The sequence below is a fragment of the Barbus barbus genome, assembly GCF_936440315.1.
Source record: "Barbus barbus genome assembly, chromosome: 22".
In the NCBI taxonomy this organism is placed as follows: domain Eukaryota; kingdom Metazoa; phylum Chordata; class Actinopteri; order Cypriniformes; family Cyprinidae; genus Barbus; species Barbus barbus.
In genome coordinates, this window is record NC_136750.1 from 6,499,083 (window position 1) to 6,509,350 (window position 10,268).

The 10,268-nt window shown below is 37.8% G+C and overlaps 1 protein-coding gene across 1 annotated transcript; it reads right to left on the reverse strand.

Annotated features, from left to right (window-relative positions):
• Nucleotides 1–2,530: 2,530 nt before the first annotated feature.
• LOC306888254 (uncharacterized protein) lies at nucleotides 2,531–7,060 on the reverse strand (the record flags this gene model as incomplete). Its single annotated transcript, XM_079446452.1, has 4 exons — nucleotides 2,531–2,710; nucleotides 2,991–3,287; nucleotides 4,760–5,312; nucleotides 6,822–7,060. 4 exons carry the CDS (start codon nucleotides 7,058–7,060, stop codon nucleotides 2,531–2,533), a joined length of 1,269 nt encoding a protein of 422 aa, XP_079302578.1.
• Nucleotides 7,061–10,268: the final 3,208 nt, after the last annotated feature.

Sequence of the window (10,268 nt, forward strand, 5' to 3'; positions counted from 1 at the left end):
ATCTGTTACTGAGAAAAATGTATAATGAAATTACTGTTACTTATGAAAATGTTAACGATTGCAAAGCGGTTTAGACCTGCATATTTTCACACACATACAGATTTAATTGATTTCTTTCTAAATTGCATTGACTGCTCTATGTTTCAGGGCCCGTATTCACAAAACATTGTATCTTACCACTAAGAGTTCTCCTAAATAGCAGTAAAAAAATTTAGCTAAGAGTTTTCTCTTAAAACCTATCCACAAAGACAAAAGACAAACTTGTACTAAGGAATAGAGAAGTCTTAAGCTAAGAGTAAGGGTGGGGTTGACCTCCTTGATTGGCTGAGAGGGGTCTCTGTCAGATATTTATTCATAGAAATATTGTAGAGCATGATATTATGTTGCCATATCCAAATAAAGTTTTAAAAAATAATGTTAATTGCCACATTCAAATAAAGATTTTAACATGCAGGCTAAGTGTCACTAATTAAACAAATATAAGTTCAGCTAATTGTCAGTCTCTTACATGTATGCTTCTTGTTGCGGATGCATATAAACCGCCTTTTAATTAACTGAGTAGAATAATCATGGCTGATGGTAATACATGCAAATGTAAAAGAAAACCAAACTGAACGCAAGATCACCTGATTCTTCTTGCCCAAATGGTTAATGAAAAGGATATAATAAAAGGAAAATTTGGAGTTGGGATAACCGCCAAACCTTAAAGGTGATACCATTTTAAAGGCTCATTATCGTCAAATGTTTATATTCTGAGGCAGATTGCCAGCAACAGCCACTTTAGGATAGTTGTGAGTTGGTCTTAGTGACTTAGGAGTCCTCTTCACTACTCTTAACATTTCACAGATTTAGGACCTAGTTTTAGCACTACTATTTTTAAGATTTTCTCCTAAATCGGCAAGTTAGGAGCTACTTTTGTTTTGTGAATACGGGCCCAGGAGTTTAGGACACAGAATAGGACACATTTGTTTGTTAACTGTTGTATTTCCAATCTGGATTTACGTATATGCTTTGTTTTTTTAAGATTAACTACTTTTTTCCAAAGCAGTAGATGCCAGTGTTTTCATAGCTATGCAAGGATTTGATAAAAAAATATATATATATATCATAGCTATTATCTTCATATGATGATTGTGGTGGCTGTGCTTTAAAATGACATTTTTATAGAAGTTTTGACAAGTCTAACAGTAATCACATTCTAAAAATGCCGGGTTAAAAGCAACCCAGTGCTGGGTGAAATTGATTAGGTTGTTTTGACGCAGTGGTTGGGTTAAATGGTTAACCCAACCTTCTGAATATTTTTCTATTGCTTAAAAATGACTATTTCTTGCTTAAAATGCACCCACAATAGGTTGGAAATTCAATAAATATGTCCAATAAATGAACATTTAACCCAGCATTGTTTTAGAGTGCAGTGGTGAGTGCTACTGTAAGGTTAACCCTGCCTGCTTTAAATGTTTCAAAATGATTAATTGTTGAAAACATTCGTTAGAAATTTAGAAAAGTAATCATATGCTATCAGTTACATTGAAAATTAATTGAAATATTTACACTAATTACATTTTAAATAGGACAACTCGTGATCTGTAACCTATTTCTTAAGTAACCTTCCCAACACCGGTGGTTATTTATCTACTTTTATAAAATGTGATTTAAACTTTGTATGTAAAAACAAAATAATGGCTGCCCACTGCTCTTGGTGTGTGTTCATGGTGTGTGTGTGTGTTTTCACTACTCACTGCTGTGTGTGTTCACTTGGATGGGTGAAATGCAGAGCACAGATTCTGAGTATGGGACACCGTACCTGGCCACATGTCATCCTTTCCTTTCCTTTCCTTTCGAATTACCTTTAATGCTTCACCTGTTTTATTATAAATTGTCACCCTAGTGTCTGAATGTTAAAGGTGATTTTATTCCATATAGACCCTTAAAAATATAACACACTTTACAACAAAAAACTATAGGCACTACAGTTATTACCAGAGTATTTATCCACCATCCAAAAAAATAAATGTCCCAAGATTTGTAGCAATGGCTCTAGTCATAATTATGGTATATACAGTACAGCTCTCACAGAAGTCACTTATAAACCAAGGAGCTTTCTGTTGATCCGTGCAGGAAATTTGTGTGACCAACTTGAACCCGAGCAAGATCTGCAATCTTTTGCCCTCTCAGTTACATGAATTACTATGTTCCAAACAATGGTAAATGTGACCATACCCATAATATAAATATTCTTGGAATGCGACTTGTCCAATCAAATCAGTGGACTCAAAACTATTAAGGCCCGTTCGCACTAAAACAGTAACTATAAAGATAACTATAACATCATCTTGAGCCCTTTAAAGTCTTTCTGGATTTGGATTGTCAATGTTTTTATCATCCATCAGCTGGAAAGGAATTAATTTTGAAAGTAATTCCAGTGATATTATTCACCAATGTCATAATAGTTACAATTAGAATGATTACTAAAACATTAGAGTTATCATTATAGTTTTAATCCTCAGTGTGAACAGGCCTTAATTCACGGTTATTTGTTCTCTTTCTCCACACTGTCCTGAACTTGATCTCTCATCCTGACCGCCTGGTGTTGCTGAAGGAGCTGGACTACACCTAGCTGACTGTGTGCCCGCGCAACATCCTCTGCTGTTTCTCTCCAGCTGCTCCTTATAGCGGGATCAGCCCCTTTGTCTAGCAGAACCTTGAGGACCTGTGGATTGAATCACAAGTGTAGCGAGAAATAAAGAAACAGGTAAACATTTACTTCCTACACTTTCCCATAGGAAAGCAAAATCACAGATGAGATCATCTCAGTGGTTTTGATAAAGTTTTCATAATATTAAAGTTTTTACTGTACTGTTTATAAATATAAAATATATTAAATTCTGCCTTGGTGAGCATAAGATGCTTCTATCAAATACTTTAAAAAATCTAAATTATTCCAAACTTTTGATTGGTAGTGTATGAACTTAAAGGGAGAATCAGCACACCTTGCAGTGACCCCTCTCAGAGGCCAAGTGCAAAGGTGTCTGTCCGAGCCTCTCCACAGCATTCACATCTGCTCCATAGTGCAGCAACAGTTTGGCAGCCTCAACATTGTCCCTGAGTGTTGAGTAGTGCAGTGGTGTCATTCTGAGGTTGTCCCTGTCCTCAAGTCCTGCTCCATTCAGAATCAACAAGTGCACCACAGCCCTAGAGCCACTGCGGGCAGCCAGATGCAGCGGAGACACCACATCTCCATCCCTGACATCAACCTTAGCCCCTACTGTTAACAGCTGCTGAAGGATCTATGGGGAAGGAGAAGATATGGTTTAGAATAGACAGATGAAAAGTAGAGTTAAAGAAAGATCAAATGGTGCTAAGGAGACAGGAACAGAATATTGCCCTTCACCCACACAAATGCCATCTGCTTCCCAGCGTGCAGTTGGCGTGAATCTGACAGAACACCAAAAGGGCAGCAAGACCTTGAATTCACAATCTTGGCAAATGCTAGCTATGCTGCGGTAATAGGGTTGCTTGGAAACAAATGCATTGAGGTGTTTATAGGACACTTCATGTGTACAGATTGTTTTTGGGGGAGAACATTGATTACATGATTAGTGCTGGATAACATTGGATAGCATAACATTAGTATTATTACAGTTGTTGTAAAGTAACTAACATTTTTTGTATCATTTTTATGTGTCATCAAGCTGCATTTAATATAGCGTCCCACTAGCCAATGTTCCAGCCACAAACTTCCTTTACACAGTTTCTGGCGATTTCCCTCAAAGCAGTCGGTAGATGTGATGTTTTGCCCATCAATTTTATGGGCAACAGTGGTGTTTTCAGTTGTATGCATCTGTAAATATTCTACATTTAAATTAACAAACAGTAGTAATATTTAACTGAAAATAGTCACTTTGACCAATTAAAAAAATATATATATTGATTATAATCACCATATATACGTCTTTAGACACAAACCAAAATGTTTCTTACTGTAGGACAATATAATATTTTGGGGGGATTTTTTATAATTCAGTTAGCTATTGTATGAAGTTAGAATTTTAACTTAAGAAAAAAACTTTAAACATTTTGTTAGTCAATGTTTAATTTAGTTTACGTAATATGAATAAAAACTTCAAAAGACTTGAATATTTTACTTTTTGTGTCAGTGTGTGTTTTTTGCAAACTGAACAGAACAGGTTTAAACCAGAAACCATGATTTTCAATTACCGTACACCAATATAAAAATGGTATTACTTTTACTTTTGTCATTTAGCAGACGCTTTTGTCCAAAACGACTTACAAATAAGAAAAAGTAACTAAAACTAAAAAGTTACAATTCTATAAATACTATCTACCCACATATTTAAGAAAATAAAGAAATTAAATAAAATTGACACATGCATATAACAACATTTCAATAATAAACATATCAATGAAAAAATTAAATAAAAAGCGATACTACTATCCCTTGCCGGTGTCCCTGCCCGGTGGAGTCGCACGGTAGAGTCGATGGTCTTTACACTCTTTACTTTTGTCATTTAGCAGAATTAATATTATTATTATTTTCAGAGCATCTTGCACATATGAAAGCATTTGTGAAAACCTAAAGTTGCACTGCAACTTCTTAAACTTCTTTAAACCAGGTTTACATTAGGAGCGATTCTTAGAATACACTAATAGCAGAACTTCAGGTTAATGAAATCAAATCTTTGAAAGACCAAACAAACGATGGTTGGTTGCTTGTTGGTTTAAGCCTATAGTCAATCACCTTCTTGTCTCCAGAGCAGGCACAAAGGTGCATAGCTGTGCGGCCGTTAGGACCCCTCATATTTGCATCTGCACCTCGGTGGAGCAGTAGCCTCACCCCCGCCTCATTCCCAACCAACACCGCCAGCTGCAGGGGGCTCATGCCCACACCCTTTCCTCCCTCCACGTCTGCCCCATTATCTAGCAGGAGCTCCGCCACGTCGCCCCAACCTCCAAAAACTGCCCAGTGCAGGGGTGTCCACTTATGAAAGTCCTGGGGGTTCGGTGAGGCCAAGTGCTGGAGCAGAACCCGAGCCGTGCCCAGGTGTCCGCTGGCTGCAGCCAGGTGAAGGGGCGTCTGGCCGGAGCAGGACCTCGCTGAATGTGACGCCCCCTTCTGGAGGAGAAAGCCTGTGGTCTCAGGGTTTCCTCCACTGCAGGAGCGGTGCAGGGGCGTGCAGCTGAAGAAGTCTTGGCTATTTACCTCCACCTGGCCGGTTTGCAACAGGAACTTGATCAGCATGAGATGACCCTTGAAAGAGGCGTGGTGGACAGCTGTCCAACCATACGGGTCCCTGGAAGTACAAAATGGCCCAGTCTGCAAAAAATATGGCTATACATTTATTTTGGGAATAGCACAACAAGCTTTTTCATGGTATTAGACATTACTATTTTTACACTGGTACCTTTTGTTACTAACGTGTGTGACACTGTAATAATACTTATTTTAAAGGGACATATAATGGAAAGCGTGACAAACAACATTATAGCAAAAATACTGTCGACAGAAAAGTGATAAGTATACTTTTTTATATTATAAGTTAAAATATTTTCTCCTAATTCATACTTGACCCAAATATGGAAATTCTGTCATAATTTTGAAGGAGTGGATTGCAGATCTACAATGGCCCTCATAATAGTGTTAATTATAATATTTCTTCAAAGTTACATTTATGCATGTTATAAAATAAGTTGAATATGGATTTAGTCTGCCTTTTTACTCTCTAGCTGATTGTGTGTGTGTGTAGTTAACCATATTTGATAATATTCAGGGCAGAGCCCGGCAACCTTGAAGTACAGTAAGTGTTATCTGCGTATGTGTGTGAATGTCTATATTTGCAGCTAGAAGCAGAGAGAGAGCTCTAGGATGAAATCGTCATTTGCCATCACACTGATGTCCAGAGTAACAGATACACGTCTCTGGAGAGACCTATTGCATCTGACCTCTGATCAATTGTCACCAAATATAATCACTAGAAGATATGCTTTGAGTTTTACGTCCATGTGAAGATTTTCTAAGTTTATCTACCAACCAGAATCTCAATCAGACTTCTGCTGATGAAACTGCAAACTATGTTCTTCAGTAAATTTCTTTAATTTATCGCATCTCTGACTCCTCTTACCTGGGTTTTAACTGTTTTCCCGAACAATTTACTCAGGCTCATGTCATTTCAAACCCATAAAACCTAATCCACAAATTAAGATTTTTTTATTAATTTTTTAAACCTGAGAGGTTTGTTCCCCCATTGAAAGCCCAGGTAACCCAACGTATCCAAAGAGGGAATAAAAGCATCATAAAATAAATCCATATGAATGGAGCTAAGTTGATCCACGTCCTGTGAAGAAATATTATCTATGTTTAAATATTAAACTATTTAAACATAGTTTAAAGATAACTTCTAAACCGGTAAAGACAGACCTACTGTGAGCTACAAGGTTTTTAATTGATGGTATATGCTTTTGTTGAATCCTCCAGCTTGCATTTATATATTTTTTTTAAGTAATAGTGTTTAACTGTAGGAAGTCTGGTGAGAAACTTACATTAACCACGATTCTCCAAATCAGAGAAATCTCCGGCACTTTTACACTATATATGAGAGCAAAAACTTACAATGGAAAACTTAGCTTATATCATTTGTCACTTTATCAGCTACAAAATCAGATCATTAAAAAATATGCTTATATGGCCCCTTTTTCAGGTTAAACATGTAGTTCACCTTAAAATTAGCATAATTTGGAATTACATGAAAATAATGTCAATTATTTTGGATGAACCATTCCTTTTAAGGTTCTAGATCACTAACTGGCAGTTAGCAGGCACGCCATGTTCCAGCATGGCCTTGACTTGGTCCAGACATCCATCCCAAGCAGCGTAGTGCAGCCTGCGCTCATCCAGAAAGGAGTGTTTGGGTTTGGGTCGACTGTGGATCCTCCACTGTCTGGTCCCTGCAGCTGTCCGTACCTTCCTCTCCACAGACCCCATAGACACCGAGTCATGGAGCTCCAACCACCTCCAGTGCACCTCTGGGCCTGCGTGGGCCATGGCAGGAGGATAATCTGTGGAGGAAAAAGATTAACAAGGTACTCCTTTTAGTTTCATTGCTCATTAGATTATACTGTACTAAAAGAGCATGGACAGTTGTACAAATTAGTTTCTGGATAACTACACTAATTCCACCAGGGGGAGGTAAAAGTTTACTGCAGTTAGAAGATTCTCGGCCAATTTGGTTGCATCGTTAAATTGGACTGTTTCTGACCTAAATTTAAAGTGTGATAAATTTTAAGAGTGTGGAGCAGTTGCGTAACCTATAAAGTCATTGTCCCAGTGGCTCTAGAAATTCTATATTGATCTTTCAGTGTATGTTTTCAAAGCCTCTTCTGATCTGTTTTTCTGCTGTAATTCCATCTAGAGACACAGTTGTCATGGTAACAATGGCTGCAATTTGACTATTTTAGAGGTTTTCATTAACTTTACTGGCAGTCTGTTGTATAGAGGAGAAACAGCACATGGAAAGCATTTTAGTGATATTATTAGAATTTCATTGTAAGTCTATAAAATATTTTCGCTCATATTATCGCTCACTTGTCCTGTTACAGTACTTAATTAATGTTAATTTTGCTTATTGGGATCTTTCACAATTCAAAGCATTTTTAATGTTTGGAGTGAGTATACTACCATTAGGTTCCATCAGGGTTGTTCACCATGCAGAAATTAATTAAGAAATGCCTTTTAACTTCAAATTCAATTCCTGAATATGAATTGAGATAGCAAATTGAATGCATAATTTAAATAAAATTCAATTCTAAAAGGATAGGATTCTATAGGATTTTTTTGCCCATTTTATCGCTCACTTGGCAAAAATTCTAAATCTCTCCACCACGAGCCACACAATCTGAGATATCATGTATGCCTGTAACACAAAAGTTTAATACAAATTGTTTTGTATTAAAAAATAATTTAATTCCAAACCTGTATGACTTTCTTTAATTTGTGGATTTCTGAAGAATGTTGGTAGTGCTGGTTTTGGTGACCATTGACATCCATTGTATGGGTCAAAAAAAAAACATTTCTCTAAATGTCGTCTTTTATGTTCAACAGAAGCAATTCATGCAGATTTGGAACGACACAAGGCTGAGTAAAACAATTACAGAATTTAAATTTTTGGGTGAACTGTTCCATTGTGCAGTATGTGCATCATACTGACAGATGAAGAGTTTAAATTACAGTTTAAGTGTTCTTCTTAGTGTGAAAGCATGTTCCACATCAAGCTATGAGCCACAGGAGATCTGGAGGCGTGTACGGCCTGTCATGTCGTGGGAGTTCGGGATTATGTGGGCGGACAACTGGTTCCTGCCCTTGCCTCGCCATTTATCAAGGCAAAATATCTTTTAAAAACATGCTAATGCACATATACACTGCTGCTGAGGAATAATTAGGCATCAAGATGATGCTATTTTGTATAATTTACAGTTAAATTATTTGAGTAATATTTCTTAGCAATAGCTATTAAACTCCTATTTTAATGGAACCCCAAACAATTATCAGTTCATAAGACAACTTGCATCTTGTACATTCAAATTAGCATTCACATAAATACACATAACCAGAAATTCCAATCGAGTTGACTGGAAACGAGACAGAAGTTACCTGTGAGTGCCAGTTACTCCATGATGTCTTGCTTCTCTCCAGAGTGTTGAACAGATTTCTCAGGGTGACATAACATGTAAGTCCAGTCTTTCCACCCCCTCTGATATCTTTCATCAAGTGTTTAATGTTCATCTGAGGTTGCTATAGTGAGAATGGGCTTTTAGAGCACTGTTATTGTATGATGGCACAGACGAGAGAGAGAGAGAGAGAGAGAGGGAGGTTTGAGGCTGCGCATGCCTGATGGTTGCTGTGGCACAATTACATACACAGTGCATGCAATTATCTTTTTTATTGTATTCTATGTATAACACTTTGAATTACCATTGTATTCCAAATGCTTAGGAGTATACTCATTCAAAATGTAAAAATAGCATCAAGGTTGTGCACAATGCAAAAATGAATTAAGAAATGCCTTTTAAATTAAAATTCAATTCCTGAAAATGAATTGAGGTAGCAGAATTTAAATTGAGTAGAATGAAGCAGAATTTAAATAGAATTAAATTAATATAATTGCTGCAAAGTGTTTATCCTCAAGATGGCTCAAACAGCACAGATTTCGAATGCTGCTACCCAGTATCCATCTGGCGACTCTTCGCTCTCTACCCAACAAAACGGACAAACTCCTGCTTTTCCGGTTAAACAAGGACTTTTCAAACTCTGCTGCTCTGTGTTTCATAGAAACCTGGCTGAATGACGTCATTCCAGACAGCACGCTCCATCTGCCGAGCTTTCAGCTGTTTAGAGTGGACCGCGACACAGAATAAATGGGGAAATCGCACGGGATGTGCTTTTACATCAATGAAAGGTGGTGTACAGATTTAACTGTGTTAACGAATATGTGCTGTCCCAGTCTGGAAGTGCTCTTCATTAACTGTAAGCCTTTCTATTCGCCGCGGGAGTTCTGCTCGTTCATTCTCCTGAGTGTCTACATTCCACCGCAAGCGCACGTGAGCTCAGCTTTACAGAAACTTGCTAATCAGATCACAGAGACTGACCAACAACACCCGGACTCTGTTTTAATCATTCTAGGGGACTTTAATAAAGCAAATCTCTCCCGTGAACTGCTAAAATACAGACAGCATGTTACATGTCCCACCAGAGACAGTAATATATTGGATCACTGTTACACAGCAATAAAGGACGCATATCACTCGGTTCCACGAGCAGCTTTAGGACTCTCTGATCACTGTTTGGTTCATCTTATTCCGTCCTACAGACAGAAACTGAGATCTGCTAAACCTGTATTAAGGACTGTAAAGAGATGGACTAATGAAACAGAGCAAGATTTAAAAGCCTGTTTCAACCTCACTGATTGGAGTGTTTTTGAAGCTGCTGCAAACGATCTGGACGAGCTCACAGAGACTATAACATCTGTGACGAGCGTCCCGAGTCCACATCAGCATTGCCCTGGAAATTCACGAGGAGCACCTGCTCACAGCTCATCAGGGGCTGATCGGCCACACCTGAATCAGTCCAAACATTGTGCCATTAAAACTAAGCCAAGCAAAGGGACCTACAACAGACAATACGTGTGACAAAAAAATCAAACATTACAAGTGGCCAGAAAAAAACTGTTCCCCTCAAATACTTCACACATGAAGAC